Source organism: Poecilia reticulata, chromosome 14 (assembly GCF_904066995.2).
Source record: "Poecilia reticulata chromosome 14, P_reticulata-male-v2, whole genome shotgun sequence".
NCBI lineage: Eukaryota > Metazoa > Chordata > Actinopteri > Cyprinodontiformes > Poeciliidae > Poecilia > Poecilia reticulata.
In genome coordinates this window covers 12,334,935-12,350,710 of record NC_088843.1, presented here as the reverse complement: position 1 = coordinate 12,350,710, position 15,776 = coordinate 12,334,935, and the positions used below count along the sequence as shown (strand labels likewise).

Genomic DNA, 15,776 nt, shown 5'->3' with positions numbered 1-15,776 from the left:
TCAATAGGAAAAGGATAAACATTTCCAAATAAATAAATAAATAAATAATAATAATAATAATAATAATAATAATAATAATAATAATAATAATAATAATAATAATAATAATAATAATAAACTGAATTAAATGTTGCTAACATTCACTAAATAGATGTACAAAACAATACCGGTTACCTCTTACCCTGCATGCTAATAAAACATTTAAATTAATGCTATACACCACTTAACCTTAGTTACACTCCGTCAGTTTCAATTATGCTAAACAAGACTGAGGTCAAGGCACACAGCAGGACAAATTCTGAAACACTGAGAGACTCTGTCTTTGCTGCTTTCTGCAAGAAGAAAATACAATGCAAAATTCACCCTATGTTTCAAGTTATGATTTTCTGATTGCACTACAGCAGGAAAATTAATATCTTGAAACACTATCATCATTATGCATAAACACTCATTCCAATGGATTTTGATTGTAAAAACTAATTTCTGTTCTTAGAGTCAAACAGTGCCCCCCCCCTCCCCTGCTGGCTCCACAAATTACTTTAGCAATGTAACAATTTCCAATCAGGGAGTCAAAATGTGCCTTAAGGCATAAACTAAAACTTAATGTTTAACAGAAAAAAAATCAGTGTCTAAAACATATTCTTATGGAGCACATCAGTGAAAATGTGTTTGTTTTTCAGCTGCAGCTTTGACATATTTATGAAGGTGTATTTTAAATGTTTTAAAAATCTCACTTTTACACCATAACATTGCTAACAACAGGTAAAGCACTGATAACAACAGGGTTGTTCAAAAATAGTAATTAGTCAAGCACACAGCATTCAAATAAAAAAAGTTTGAATTGAAAATATGTTAGGTATGCAGTATAGTAAACTGATTGTGCATATAACAAACAGACAATGCAGCTCAAACATCCATGAGTAAATTCTTCTAGCAATTTAACAATCCAAAATAACATCTCCCATATTCACAATTAACAATTAAATTACCCAGATATCTTTCTTTTGTTGACAAAAGACGTTTCACATTCATATGAATGTAGAATATGTTGCTGTTTTTATTCTCCTTCTTTTTACCATCTTTCTGCTCAGAAGACAAATTGTTATACATTTTTAGAAGTATTAAAACTGAACTTTTGCAGCAAATAAATATTATTATTTCTATTATTAAATGTATTACTACTGATAATAATACTAGTAATGCATTTGCTCTGTTGGTTCAAAATCATATTTCTCATTGTCACCAATATTTTTAGTCCACCATGTAGTCCATGTTTAATATTTTGATCATTTATGTGATTCATTAATTTCATTTTGAAAACTAATGTTAAATGTTGTTTAACTTTGCCTCCTACAATGAGTACCACCTCTACCACTTCTTTATTATTTGAGCAAACAACCACAATTTTAGGAGGAAAATTTGTATTTCATAATTTATCAGCGCAGTTATGTCCGATTATATATTACAACTACCTGCCATACCAGGGCGAATAGTCGCATTGATGGCGTCACTTCTATTGAAATGACGCCAGTTCTTGCGCAGTTTAGCGCGGATTTTTCAAAAATAGCAATCTCTTGTTTACACCGTCCAACTTGTAAAGTATTTTAATGCCAATATATTTAAGCAAGTACATTTTTTTTATCCGTACCTCGCTTCGTTTTTTTTAAGGCACATGATGACGCCATCAAAGAGCACCAAACAGTTTGTAACGTTAGCCAGCGGTTACCAGAGTTACTGAAGCGTCCCTAACCCCCGTCATCTAAAAGGTGTTAAGTGTTTTACGGTACTCCATTAGCTGGTGCGAATCATCTTAGCTGTGTGTAACATATCGAGGTAAACAAAAGAACATGAGCTAACGCCAGCTGAGCTAACTGTCAAGTGATGGAGAGTAGTTCGTGTTGTTCTTCGATGGTAGCCGATCTTCCTCAGGAGTCTTTCCTCCAGAGGACGCTGGAGCGATTACCCTCCACCCAAAGCCTGAAACTCACGGCCGAGGAGGCGGCTCCTGTCGCCGTTGTTGCCATTCAGAGGTACCTGTCCGAGCCGACCGAGGGTCAGCAGCTTGACAGCTACAGCTACGACGTGACGATCACAGACGGAGTCTGGCGAGCCAAATGCTTCCTTCACCCGAGCTTGAACCACCTGGTGCACAGAAACACCCTGAGGACTGGGACGGACGTCAGCGTCAGGCAGTGCTCCTTTGTTTACAACGAGAGGAGGCTGGGGCACGGTTATATCTGCATTGAGAAGGTCGAGAGCAGCGCAGAGGAGACGTCGTCTCTCCTGCCCCGCATTAGCAACCCCAGCTCACTGCCCATGCTGGTAAAACACGGCATGGAGAGGAGCGTGTTGCTGCAGAGTGACGTCCCGCTGCAGGTGAGCCGCAAACATTACCTGTCTCTGTGGAACAACGACGACCCGGAGGGAGACGTGTGGATCTCAGGGTCTGCTTCACCGGACCCAGTGCTGGACGGTGAGGTCCCGCTGCCCTCTGCTTCTTGTTGTGTTGTTGTTGCACTTTTTCTGTCACTTAAATTCAGAGTTGGCAGTAATTGGTTACATTTGCTCAGTTACATTTACTGAGGGTCTTCACCCCCCCCCCTCCCCCCCAGTGCGATATAAGCCTGGCGGGCCACCAGGCTTAACTTGTGCCCCCACCAGGCTAATTTTTTTTTTTTTTTTAAAGTTTGCATGTTTTAAGACTTTATAATTGGTGTGCAGGTATTAATCTTCCAGTCTTTCATTAACACATAATTATCAAATGATTTGAACCCTGATGATATGCAATATATTTATTTCAGTGTCAAAGGTCACCCTCCTGAGTTCTCTGGAGTCATCCTTTAGAGTCTCATGGAAACCTCTCCCTCTCCTGGTGAAGATAATCCACAAATCCAGGTTAAGGTATTATGGGAAATTTGGGCTCAAGATTGATTACCCCTACCAGGTGAGCTTCACTCACAGGTTAAACCTTAGTCTGTTTTTTTTCATGTATTTGCCTGATATTTCACTGCGATACCGGGTAAAATATGTACTTTGTGATGTTTCAGACTTACTTCGAAGTCGCCGACCAGAGCGGCACAATGTCGCTCGTGCTTTGGAACGAGCTCTGTCCCGAGTACTACCTCAGGATGAACGTCGGCGCGGTGCTGTACCTGCAGAACTACACCTTGAAGCAGAGCTACTCAAACAGATCGCGCCCACAAATGGACCACCATCGAATGAAGAACTTCACGTCTGTAGGTATGAACTTAGGAGCGTCACATTTAGCTAAATACTACCGTGATGTTGAGTTGAGGAACATAATTTAATTGCAAAAGCTGAGCTGTAGGAATTGTAGTAATTCTGTCTGCTTGCCATGTGAATATCTTTTTTGATTGCACTTTATTTCTTTTCCGTAAATGCTTTTCCTTGTAGAAATCTGCCTGAACCCCCGTAACCCAGCTGCAGTCATCACTGTGGTCTCACCCAAGAGCGTCCTCCCACAGTGGGGGCTGCCAGAGGTGTCCTACCAGTTCACCACCAGGTGATCAGCGCTAGCCGCTGCTTTAATAAAAATGTATTTACGCGTCACGCGCGTTATGTTTTCATCCGACAGTCTTGGCTCAAAAGCTGCTCTTTGGTTTTTCTCGAGTGCTCCAGGTCAGAGCTGGAGAAGATTTCCAACGGTTCCGCTTGTGACGTCATCGGTTTGGTGACGTTCGTTGGGCGTGTTGAAAGAGTCAGGAGTAAAGGGAATAAAGGTAAAAGTTTTTTTTTTTTTTGATTTACTGACTGGGTGAAAGCCTTTGTAAGTTCACTTTTACTGTCATGTAGCCATTGCCGTGCTTTAACTTTTAGCTCCAGAGAAATACTGGACGTATCGCTGGGTTCATTCGGTGGATGGAACGTCTGACCGGCCTTTTATCCTGGAACTTTTCTCCTCGTCGCAACCTGAAATCTTCAATCAAATCTGTCCAAGTAAGTCACGTTTTTTTTGTTTTGTTTTTTTTACATATTCAGTAAAACTGTCACCATGTTGTGACACTATAATATGACACAAATGATCTAAACAAGATACCACACCTCCTCACTGTGGACAAGAGCTTAAAAGTTCATGAAGGAACTTTTCGTTGCAAAGTAGTTTGGAGTATAAATGTGGAAATGTATTTGTCCTCCCAATAATTATAAATCAATACACTAAACAAGGCCTTGTATTTGGCTGCTGTCTCATCTCTGCCTTGTCTTCCACAGTGACCTACCTTGTTTGCACTCAGATGAGGGTGTGTCAGGTGGAAGGGTCTTTGCCCTACCTCACAAGCAGCTGTGAAACCGAGATCTTCATCACAGGTTGGTGTTTTCACGTGACAGTGTGGCCAGAAAAGGATGACAGGATTAAGGCTGTGTGGGTCGGCAACAGGTTACCACAAGGGCCAGCCATACGTGAGTGACCCCAGAGTGAAGAGCTTCATCCAGTGGACCAAGACGCTGAAGGACAACGTTGTCCTCCAAAAAACCGCAGTCGGCGGCCATTATTGTTACCCTGCTCCCCCGCGGAGATTTTCACAGTCGGTGACGGATACTTCAGGTGATTTGAGTGATTTATTTATTGATTTTAAAGGCGTTAGCAGTTATGGTGCAGATTTGTGCTTTATGCCGTTCTTTTATTTAAGGCCAAGTTCCTTTGGTTGCTGCGTCTGACCTGAAGAGGGAGCTAGAGAGCCTTCGATATAGGGAACATAAAAAATTGGCAATTCAGGGCGAGATCACGGCAATCCGCTACACAAATGACCCAAAGAAGGTAAGAGATTTTTATTTTAAAGTGTATTTTCAGTAATGGTAACAAAAGAAATAGTTAAAGACGTTTGCTGCTGTTCATTTCAGGTTTCAAATAAGGATTATTCATCAGACACACATAAAGATCCTGCAGACTGTCAGATGTCTCCCTCTTCTGACAGGAGCAAAACTAACACAAGGAAAAGGACAAATCAACTCAGGTTGGATTTGATTCCTAATTTTTTTTATGCTTGTGTGCTGAATAATTAATCGGTAATTGTAAATTTGACGTCGTGTTTTATAGTAAAGCCGTGCCCTCTTCCTTAAATTGTGCCGGCAGCCCCGCTAAAAGGTAATTAAGCTACAACCAGGAGCATTTCTCTGTTAGTTAAAAGTTGCAACCATTCTTAGCTTCTTTGCTCCCAGAAGGCTGAAATACAAAAACACGAAAGAAAGAGAAGAGCAGGAAGAAGAGGAGTCGGCCTCGGCATATGAGCAGCAGGAATGTCAAGGTGAGCAACTCTCTGCTTCAGTTTCACTGCTGTGCGTGTGTGTGTGTGTGTGTGTGTGTGTGTGTGTGTGCGCGCGTGTGTGTGTGTGTGCGTGCCTCGCTGTAATGTGTGTGTCCCACTAGACTCCGCTGCTTCGTCCTGGGAGAGCAGCAACTGGTCAAAGCAGCGAGAAGAAATCTCGGAGCATTTGCGTCACGGCGGCCTGCATCAGGACAGCGTCTCTCGCAGGTTCACCTTCGACGAGAAGAGCGCCCTGCTGCGGTGGAGCAACCTGCAGCCGACGCGCTGGACGCCACAGGCGGCCGCCGGCGCCGTGCCGCCACACACTCCCTGCCCGGGGTATTACCAGCTGACCATACTGGGTGAGAGCAGAGTCACTCCGTCCTGCTCCCGCCATTTCACCTGCTATGAATCACTCTGAAATTGTTTCTGTTTTTCTTTTGGTAGACAAAAATATTTTTCTTTTTTTTTTATAACCGGAACAAAGACTGCAAACTGACCTTTATGTTTGTGTTGTGATGCATCTTGTCATCAGCGAGTCACACAGAGGGAGGGAAACTACTGTCAGCAAAAACATTGTATGCGGTCAGAGGTCTGTGTGACCTTAAGAAAATGACAGAATTCATTAGGGCTGCAACTACCAATTATTGTAGTTCTTCTATTGATTATTCTGACGATTAATCATAAATAATAAACAGCACATGCTGCAGATTTGTCATTTAACCACCTTTTTTATGCAGTGTTAGAAATACATTAAAAGATTCAAGCAAACTAAAAATGTAATTCCTTTAAGTAAGAAAAGGAAAATTTTCATTGTGTAAAGTGCAATAAACATTTTTTATTTTAAATTCAAAATGTATATATTTCTACTACAATTTTGGCTTGATTACTGCTCTGAATATGTTTTGTTTTGACCTTTTTTGAGTCTGTATTCTCCAGTTAGCGATTAATCCCTGACTAAATTAGCTGACAATTATTTGAATAACCAATTAATCATGATTAGTCACTCCAGCCCTAGAATTATTGTAACTATTGTTAAGGTAGATCTTTTACTTTTTAGTGTGTTCGTTCTCACCCACTAATTCTGGTTCTAATTTCCTTACGTTTTTCTGTCAGGCATTAACAAGCAGATCGCAGTCGATGCCGCGTTCCTCCCCGTCGTGCGCGCCGACGACCCCCGCGCCGTCGGTCTCTCTCAGGACCCCCACGACAACTCGATGCTGTCCTGCCTCTCCTCGGGTTTCCTCTACCCCCTCCACAGCACAGCCGGAGACGGAGAATTAACTCCCCGTGAGTCAGATAGCGACAGCCGAAGTAAATCCCTCCTCTCGTTTTCTCCAGCGTCGCCAGTCGAACGTTTAGCTTTGATTTTGATTTTGATTTTTTTTTACGTTTGGTTGCCTTCTTGCAGAGGAGATCTTGGCAACTGCCAAGGGGCTGGAGAACACACACGTGGTGTGCGTTTTGGAGCTGTGTCAGCTGGGAGGAGATAAAGTGGAAATCCTCATCGACAAGGTGTACAGAGTGATGGATGTCACACTCGACTAGAAAAAGAAAGGGCAGCTTCTTATAATCATTCTCAATCATGTACATTTATTTTTGACAGAAAAGACCTTGATGTAAATTGTATTTTTTATTATTAAAATACTGGAATGCATAGAAAATGCCGTCTTTTATTTCAAGTATTAGTAGATTTTAACGAGTTGCTTTCATAATTCCTTTAGTAGAGCAGGATGTGTTGCTTTTGGGATCTTTGAGCCTACTTCCTGTTGTCAGAAAGGTTCTGTTTAAGGGATTTGAGGAGTCTTCAGCAAGGTTTGTAGAAATACACCTAAATAAGATTGATGAAATTCTGTAAGGGCTTTTAGTTTTAGAAAACACCCCTTGCAACATTCTATGGAGGCGTTACCATAGAGACAGGCAAAAGCAAAAACACAACAGTCTTGTTTTTATCTCTAAGATTTTTTTTAAAATCTTTTACAATTTCTGGGCTGATGTATATTACTGAATACACTTTATAAAAATATATGTAAAGTACATTTGAATCCTTATTTTTACGGTAAATTTTTCGAGAAAACGACAAAAAACGGAGACATCTCATAATCTGTTATAAAATTACTTTAATTTTAAAATCATAACATACATATATGTAATCTATATGACATATAAAATAAACAACTATGTAGCCTAAAGTTTTTTTTCCACATTCTATAATACAATATGTATATATATATTTATATATATATATATATTTATAATATATTTGTTTCTGCACTGAAACTGCAGAATTGACTAGACGCCAGGGTTTTTTGTTTATGTCCTGGCAACTCTTACACAGAGAGGATCGGATCAGACTGCCCACGCTCACATCTGAGGCGCCAGTCAATATGTTACAAATCAGGAAAAAAAAAAAGAAAAAAAGTACAAGTTAAATGTGATCAAACTGACGTACATTTAAAAAAGAAATCCCTGTGATGAACACCATTCAAAACGTAATGAAGGGAAGCCAAAAGAACAGAGAAGAGGTGCGGCAATCGTCGTCATGGAGAGCGACTTAACTACGAAAACGGACCGACCAGATTATTTACACCCTTCGCCAAGCTCTCGAGATTAACTCGCGTCCGAACCCGAGTGATTCTGGCTCGGCGTGGCTGAGGATGACGAACGGACTTGCTCTCGATCAACACAGCAAGGCAAACAAAATGACAAGGGGAACTTTGTCTGCTCTCTCTGAATGATGTGTTTGAATGAAAAACAACCAGGTCTCCTGCCAGAAAGGCTGATATTCTGCAAGATCGTCCTTTCATTTATGTCGTCACAGATTTACAGGTGCATGTTTAAATTATTACTTTACTTCATTCAGCTATTAAATTTAGAAAGTTAAACTCATTTATATAGAAGCTGATACATTTCAAGCAATTATTTATTAGTATAATAAATAATTGCTTGAGGGAAGTATCTCCATACTTCCCTCTTCAACGATGACGTTTAGTGGCTCACACACGTCAGGGACAAGCTGCTGGACATCTGGCAAATCAGCAGAGCATTTCTGTGCAATAAAATCAATTTTTTCTGCTAAATCAAAGTTTGGTTTTCAGTTAACTTTAACCCCAAATCTTCACAATTACCAGAAACAAGTGCCTGAAATGTGTTATTTGAGCAATGAGTCTACGGAGCTTTTTGAATTAGGTCACTGAAATGGATTCATTTTATTTAGCGACATCATTGTCACGCACCTGCATGACGTGACATTTTCATGAAAACAGAAACACAGACATCTATGGCAGCCGTAAAGCTGGACCTTTATGAGCAGACGCACGTCGGATCGGTGATGAACGAACAGCCTAACGTCATGACGTTTACACAATTGCACTTTTTTCTTCTTCTTTCTTTTCGTACCTTTGTTAGGTGAATTAGCTACAATCCGCGTGATAAAAAGTCAGATCTTTTTGTTTAATCTCTTTTTCAAGGTGACTATCAGTTCAGTCTCTTTGGGAGCCTCCGGCCCTGCGCACCATATTCCCATGCAGATAAAAGTCCTGTGTAATCCTACTCTTCAGAGGACGCGTCTCAAACTTTAAAAAATAAAAAATAAAATAAAATAAAAATACTGCTAAAGGAATGTTAGGACATCTCCGTTTAAAAAAATACTTCCATATAAATTACATGGTAACAACTGCTTATTATACACCTCTATGTACATCAGTTTGGAAACATTTCCAACAGTATAAATTAACATTCTTTTTCTCTCTGTCTCTCTCTTCTCTTTTTTTTTTTTTTTAAATCGACATTGCACATAAAAAAAGTGTAAAAACGGCACTGAACGTACATGCTGAGTTCGCTACGTCTTGTCGTGCAACGTGGGCAGCTCCGGCGCTGGACGGGGGCCGCTTTCATATTCACCACCAAGCACCCCGCCGCCCCCACCGTGCTGCTTTCTATAAAGTGTAGCAACAACATGTGCAATTAAAATCCAGAAGAGGAGTTTGGGGGGAGGGAGGGAGGGAGTACGTCATAGGATTTAAAATCTTTTTTAGATTGTGAAGTCACACTGTGGTACAGGCAGTTTAAATACAGTATATTCTGCTGATTGTCTTTGTACGGTGATGTAATTGTGATGTTTTAATGGGTGTTTTGTTTTTTTCTTCCCCTTCCTGGACAGACTGCAGCAACACACTCCAATCTCCTGTCTGTTAACCGTCGTCTCTGCATTATCCACAAAACGGAGACAATCAAAACAACGGCTCCTGCACACGCTCGTCTGCTCCAAGCTGATCGAGACAAAAGGAGAGCAGCTGCAACAGCCGATAAGTAGCTCCACAGAATCCGAAACGTGTTCTTTCACCATGCTGACGTAAAGTAGTGTCTTTCAGATGGAAGTGGCTCTATAAATGGCTCTATAAATTCTCAATGCGGAATGGTAAAATAAACAGAGGGACTTCTGTGGGGGTTTTTGTTTCTTAGTGTGAATGAAGCCGTTGCAGGCAACAATCTGAAACTCAGCTCACCTGGTTGGTGTTGGAAAATTTGGAGTCTTCTGAAATATTCAAACAAGCCGTCACAAAACAGGCTGACGGTTGGACTTGCACCCCTGTTGTAAGATGTGTAAAAAGCCCCAAAATAAATTCATCTTTTGCTGCAGAAGCATCGCCTCGCACTAAACACTTAGAAAAGACATTTGTTCGGTTTGCTAAATCAACACCAGAATCAACACGCTTTTATTTTTACATCACATGTCCTGATATTTCAAAGGGTTCAAAATGCCATGCAGGCTGGGCTAACCCAGATTCCCAACAAGGGCGGACCCACAGCATCACTGATCCTCCACTATACTAAACAGTGGGCAAAACTCTTTCTCCAATCTATGTCTCTTGTTTTATACCTAACCCAAGTGGTTACGGTGGATGAAAAGGGGAAAAGTGGAGAAACAAAAACAGTTTGTATAAATACTCTACAGATGGTAAGATGTGGCTGAAAGGTAGTTGAAGTTAAAGTGGCTAACCAAGACCAACTAAAATCAAAAGTTGTCCACGGACAACCAAAGTTTAACGAGTGGTCGGGTCTGACCCGAACCACATGTGCTTCAGTTTAAGTCCCAGCAGCTTTGTGCAAACTCCACACATGAAGAGTTTGTGTGGCAGCTTTTGCATGGCATCTAAAGGTTGCCACGCAGACTCGGTGAGCTCAAGATGCCACAGATTTTTTAACTTTCTTTTACAACATGAATCAAATTAAAGGCGGGGTTGACTTAATGCTGTGTTGCTGAAACAAACGAAGTTATATGGAGGCTTTTTACGCATCTTTACCGGGGCAGTGTGCATGTTTCCATTCGTAAAGCAGCTGATTGGACTGTTGGGAACATGAATTTACGCTTTTCTCGTGTGCATGAGGCTTTTCTGAAATGGGACGAGCAGAAGACCCGGCATGTACCTCGGAGCAAACCGGAGCGATTTCTGTCAGAACATCTGTGTGTAAGACCAGCTTGTATTTCCAATAGGTAGTTTTTGTTGTGTAATGATTTCAAAAAGGACTCTTGAAACAGACTCTGCTCAGAAAATAAGGACTTACTGCAAACATAAAGGTCACAAAAATTACTACGTATATATATAGGTAATCTATTAATTAGAAAATCTGGATGTCTTATGTTTTAATAACAAATTATGCTCTTATGAAAATATACCTTTTATATTCCAAATGGACCTGAGCTGGATTTTTAAAGCCATAATCAGATGCAACCAATCGAACCACAACATGAACGTTATCATGTTTGAAGGCACAATTCGTCCTCCCCGCCTCCCAGCTCGTCGCCGACACCCGGTGCTCCGCGGCGACCGCTTCAGTTTGCAGAGGTCTGCGGTGGGACGGCTACGGCACCCCTCGCTCCTTCAGTCCCGGATTGAGGCTTTAAAAATCTAGATAGACCTCCAGCTTCCAGCTGTAGTGTGTGTTACGTCACACCTGGCTTTTGATAAAGTGGTCGTCGCACTTGTTTTGTAAGTTCTTCTGTAGTGACTCGACGTGCCTAAATCGTGGTTCAAACGGTGGGAGGGAGGGGATAACAGGGCTCACCTCCGACTCTCCATTTTCACTGGAAATAAAGTGTCACGAGTAGCTTAGCATTAGCGTCATGCCACAGGAGGGGAGCTGAGCCGGAGATCAGGAACAGAGCAGAACGTTTGATCTTAGGTAAAAAATAAATAAATATTCTACTTCCGGGGAGATAGGGGTACCAAAGTGCAAACACTTATATGAGAACTTTGCTAGAAGAAAACCTCCACTTGTCGGTCTAAAATAGTTTTTTTTTTGTTTGTCTGTTTGTTTGTTTTAGTTTTTTTTTTTCAAACATCTTTGATGATCCACTCGTTGCAGCTGTCCTCCTGAGCGCGACGCGGCCTCGAGATTGTCCTCGGATCCGGTGGGCGCTGTCGGGTCAGCGCAGCCTCTACTTGTGGTGTCACTATGACGACGTGCAGGCCGGATCCCTCCCCGCCTCGCCCCCCCGTGAATCAGGAGGCTCGACGGCATGCTGTCACCTGCAGGGCGGCGTCAGAGAGGCAGATCCTCAGAGTTCAGACGAAGTCCTCGGTGCTACCGTGTTAGCATGTTCCTGAAGTCTGAAACACTGCCTGGCTGGTTTTGGGAATGTTGGTACTGCCTTTGCTGTTGCTGCTGCTGCTGCTGCTGTGGTTGTTGCTGCTGCTGCTGCTGAGCAAGTGGCAGTTGCTGCGTTTGTGGCTGCTGCTGAATGTATCCCATGGTGCTTTGCTGTGGGACGTTAGTGGCGTGTAGGAAAGCTGGAGCAGATCCACCGTGTACAAGTCCTTGGGTCATCTGTGGAAACAAAAAGGTTTGAAAAAGGTCTCTGTTCAGTTTGGTTAGTGAAATTTTACCTTTTATGGAAATGTAGCGCTAACTAGACACAGAATCTTGCAGAAGTATTACCAAATGTCAACTTTCTCACATTGATTTATAGGTATTTACATCTAAAAATAATTTATTCTGATAAAATCATGGATTTATATCTGTATTACTTTCATGTCTTATTTTTTTGTGTAAAACAAATAAATCCACTCCTCCAACTTCCAGTGTCATTTAAAAGCAGCCAATCAGAATTTATTCTGCTCCGTTGCCAGGGAGACAACGGAAGAATATCACCTCTGTGATTGGCTGTCTGAAATGTCATAGCGAGGGTTTTATTTTTAATTTTTTTTATGAAGTTTTTTATGAAGAGTCTTGAGACAACATTTGTTATGAATATTTGACACTATGTTGTGATTCGGCAGTCAAAATTCCTGGAGTTGTGTGTCGCCATTTGATCAGCTTATATCTATTATAATCTTTGAGAAAATGCGAGAGGCTGCTGGGCAGCTGGGAGGTTAATGTGGCCTTCAGGACCAATGGGATAAGCCAACAAAAAAAGATTTTAAAAAATGCATCTAAAAACAAAACGACTATCGCTTTAATGAAATGAGTAATACACAATATCCGCATATTTAAACAGAACCTATAACATGTCAGATTTCTTTTCAGTTTCAGAGAAGAAGGCTTTGATCGCTTTTGCTGCTGTTATGTACCTGAAAGAACTGCTGGGGCTGCTGGAGCTGCACGGAGTGCTGCGAGGCCTGAGGCTGGCTGTGGTAGGCTGACTGGGCCTGATGCGTGATGAAGGAGTTGTGTGGGATCATTATGGGGGAGGTGAAAACGGGGGAGGGCACCAGCACGGCGTTGCAGTTGACCTGTTGCATGGTGAAAGAGGTGATCGGCTGCTCCAAGCTGTATCTGTAAGGAGACCAGTGAGGAGCTCAGACGAAGTATCACGATAAACTCAATAAATGAGCCAAGTGTCGCAGCGTGGCCGCTTACAGAGTTTGGGAGATGCCCATGTTGCACTGAGAGGGCTGGGAAGTGACGCTGCTAGTCGGAACCATGGTCTGCATCGGCTGGTTGAGAAGCATTCTGCAGGAGAGACGGTTTGTGATGTAAAAACTACGTCTCCTGCATAAAACAGCAGACAAATTATTTATTTTATTTTTTTTTCCAGGCTTCTCACCGTAATTGCCCGTCGTGGCTGAACTGGCTGTCCGTCTGTCTTTGGTTTGTGTCCTGCTGAGGCCTCGTGTTGGTCTGGGAGAACATCATGGGGTTGCTGTAGAAGGGTGTCGTCAGGCTCGTGCTTGTCTGCATCGGCAAACTCACCGACTGGCTCTGTCTGCTCCGAGGAGCCCGCTGCTGAACCTGCAGCGCGGAGACAGAGACGCACGATAAGCTCCCGAGAGACGCTGACATTTCATAACAAACAACTTCTGAACAAATAAAAACAGGTTTGGTTTGTTTTTCATTACCACCCAAATGAATCGTCTGGAACAACATAATCAACACTAATCATTTTGAAAATTCAGGTTCCCAAATTACAAACAAAATTCACTGGTCTGAGGCCATTTGCAGCAAGTCTTCGTCTCTCCCCACGCTATTTCCTGTCAAATCACTGTTCAATAATGGCCGCTAATGGGAAAACAATATTCATAAAGAGTAATTGTTTAACATTTAATTTACCTTAAAAAAAACCCCTCTAAAAGCAATGTTTTATACATTTATGAAAAATTATCTTACTAAAAATGAAAAAACGCAACAAAAACTTGTTGATGTTCATTTTTTGAACGAATCAAGCAAAATGCTTTCCTGTGTTTATGATTAAGTTAACATCTGTTTGTCCCTCTCTTCATATTCCCCACTCCTTCATTATATGTTGCGCTAAATGCTATTAGCTTGTAATGTTGCAGCTAGCTTAGCGGTGAGTGAATGCCAGAGTTAAGTTGTGTTTATTTTGTTCTAAAATCATCCAAAATCCTTCAATATGGCGTTCATATGGAGAGCCAGCCATGTTGGCGTTATTATGAAGCTACAGCTAAAGTGAACAGGTTAATTTGAGCCATTGACGTATGTTGCTAGCACAGCTAATAATGCTAAACGCTAATGTAACATGAAACAGATATTTTAAAAATGTCACCTCTCTAAACATATTAAAATATTTCTGTTTATCATCTGTTTAGCGCTGCCTCTCTCTCTTTATGTAAATGTTTTATAAATGCATTGAAAATTATCTTATTTCCAATCTGTATTCAACCTGTGCAGATGGTGAAGTGTTTTCTCTCAAAGAGAGTGGAGATGAACTGTGAGCCCCGCAGGCTGCTGGTTTCGGCTGGCCGGAGAGTTGTCTGATGACACTGGACTGGTTCTGGTTCTGGTTCTGTTGTGCTGGCCTTCCTGGGCCCTGCTGCTGCTGCTGTTGGGCCTGGTTGAAGTCATTGTGGATAGGCTGCTGTAACAACATCTAACACACACAAAACAAATATGAATCTACTTACTGAAAAGAGTTGGTTTATATCCTGCATGTTATTGTAGAAAAATATGTACACCTCTAAAAAAAACAATTAAAATAGGGTCATAAAGTTGCATTTGCAGAAATATAGGGGTCTAAGTCATTAAATATATAAATATTTAACAATTATGTATTAAACTCTGGCACTTCTGGCTTTTGATACAACAAAAAAGAAAATCAATCTGGGCTCTGCTATAGCTAGCATTTGCCTCTAGAGGGAGACGAGCTACCTTTACTTCTGAGGATTTGGTCAGAAGCTGATTTTCTTTCTTATATGAAGCTTCAAATGTTTTTGTTGATTCAAGGCTCTAATTAGACAAATGTCCATCATTCCTTTCCTCAAAGTCTGTGCTTTTTGTATTGCAGATAATATATTTTTCCGGAAAAGCCGATGTCGTTACTTGGCGTCTTTCGAGTGGCTGCTACCTGTAGATTAGCAAGATGGAGCTTCTCCTTAATATCGTGCAGCTCCTGCTGCTGCGTCTTGATGTCGGCCTGCAGAATGCGCGTCCTCTCCTCCAGTTGTTCCTTCAGCTGGTTCATTACGCCGAGCTGAGGCTGCTGCAGCTGATACACAGAGGACTGCTGCTGCTGCTGCTGCGATTGCTGCTGCGACTGTTGCTGCTGTAGAGAAGAAACATGGAAACAGATGGGAGAAAATTTGTGTTACACTTGATTTATACCTATTTATTTTCTGTAACTTCTTTAAACTGCTCACATTTAACACACACACACACACACTTGACTTGAAATCGCTGATTAACTTGAGACGCATATTCAGCTCATGCACCATCAGAAATCAGCAGATGAAGACAACACAGACCAGGGAAAACATGCGAGCTGAGCACAGAAAGGCCTTCCTGCTTCAGTTTCAGTTCATTTATTTGAGAAAGAAAAATTCCCCAAGTGTCGCTGTAGTTAATTATCACGAGGAAAAGCAATCCAGGAATCGTACAGCTCTTCTAGAAACACACAGCCCAGGGTTTCCTCCAGTGTATTTTAAGCCTGGCGGGCCACCAGGCTTTACTTGTGGCCCCACCAGGCTTACTTATTTAAGTCTTATTAAAATGTTTGCATTTTTAAGACTCAATAGTTGGTGTTCAGGTATTAATCTTCCAATCTGTCAATAACAC

The 15,776-nt window shown here is 41.5% G+C and overlaps 2 protein-coding genes across 11 annotated transcripts in view; one reads left to right on the top strand and one right to left on the bottom strand.

Annotated features, from left to right (window-relative positions):
• Positions 1-1,525: 1,525 nt before the first annotated feature.
• Positions 1,526-6,928, top strand: radx (RPA1 related single stranded DNA binding protein). Of its 6 annotated transcripts, none has more exons than XM_017308446.2 (15): positions 1,526-2,473; positions 2,802-2,944; positions 3,048-3,240; positions 3,415-3,523; positions 3,640-3,740; positions 3,838-3,957; positions 4,231-4,326; positions 4,397-4,564; positions 4,650-4,777; positions 4,861-4,973; positions 5,057-5,104; positions 5,164-5,264; positions 5,387-5,626; positions 6,381-6,554; positions 6,676-6,928. In XM_017308446.2, the coding sequence occupies exons 1-15, from the start codon at positions 1,882-1,884 to the stop codon at positions 6,810-6,812; spliced, it is 2,463 nt and encodes an 820-aa protein (XP_017163935.2). In that variant the 5' UTR covers positions 1,526-1,881; the 3' UTR covers positions 6,813-6,928. The 6 variants fall into 6 exon arrangements, with proteins under 6 accessions (XP_017163935.2, XP_008425751.2, XP_008425749.2 ...); XM_008427529.3 differs by having other exon boundaries at positions 1,527-2,473; positions 5,182-5,264; positions 6,381-6,578; XM_008427527.3 differs by having other exon boundaries at positions 1,527-2,473; positions 5,179-5,264; positions 6,381-6,578.
• A 2,097-nt stretch (positions 6,929-9,025) lies between these two features.
• npas2 (neuronal PAS domain protein 2) overlaps positions 9,026-15,776 on the bottom strand; it is a 46,223-nt gene continuing 39,472 nt past the window's right edge. For all 5 annotated transcript variants that reach the window (XM_017308725.2, XM_008427536.3, XM_008427534.3 and 2 more), the window contains 6 exons: positions 15,070-15,267; positions 14,389-14,595; positions 13,315-13,499; positions 13,128-13,220; positions 12,839-13,043; positions 9,026-12,095 (listed from right to left, as the gene is read on the bottom strand). In XM_017308725.2, the coding sequence (XP_017164214.1) occupies positions 11,853-12,095; positions 12,839-13,043; positions 13,128-13,220; positions 13,315-13,499; positions 14,389-14,595; positions 15,070-15,267 (1,131 nt within the window). In that variant the 3' untranslated portion in view covers positions 9,026-11,852. The remainder of the gene's footprint in view (positions 12,096-12,838; positions 13,044-13,127; positions 13,221-13,314; positions 13,500-14,388; positions 14,596-15,069; positions 15,268-15,776) is intronic.

What these genes read in the sequence shown, in the direction of transcription:
- radx (XM_008427525.3), top strand. Translation starts at nt 1,882, where the DNA reads ATGGAGAGTAGTTCGTGTTGTTCTTCGATGGTAGCCGATCTTCCTCAG. An exon ending in AGATTGATTACCCCTACCAG is followed by an intron (nt 2,945 to 3,047) that starts GTGAGCTTCACT and finishes GTGATGTTTCAG; the next exon opens with ACTTACTTCGAAGTCGCCGA. An exon ending in ACACAAATGACCCAAAGAAG is followed by an intron (nt 4,778 to 4,860) that starts GTAAGAGATTTT and finishes TGTTCATTTCAG; the next exon opens with GTTTCAAATAAGGATTATTC.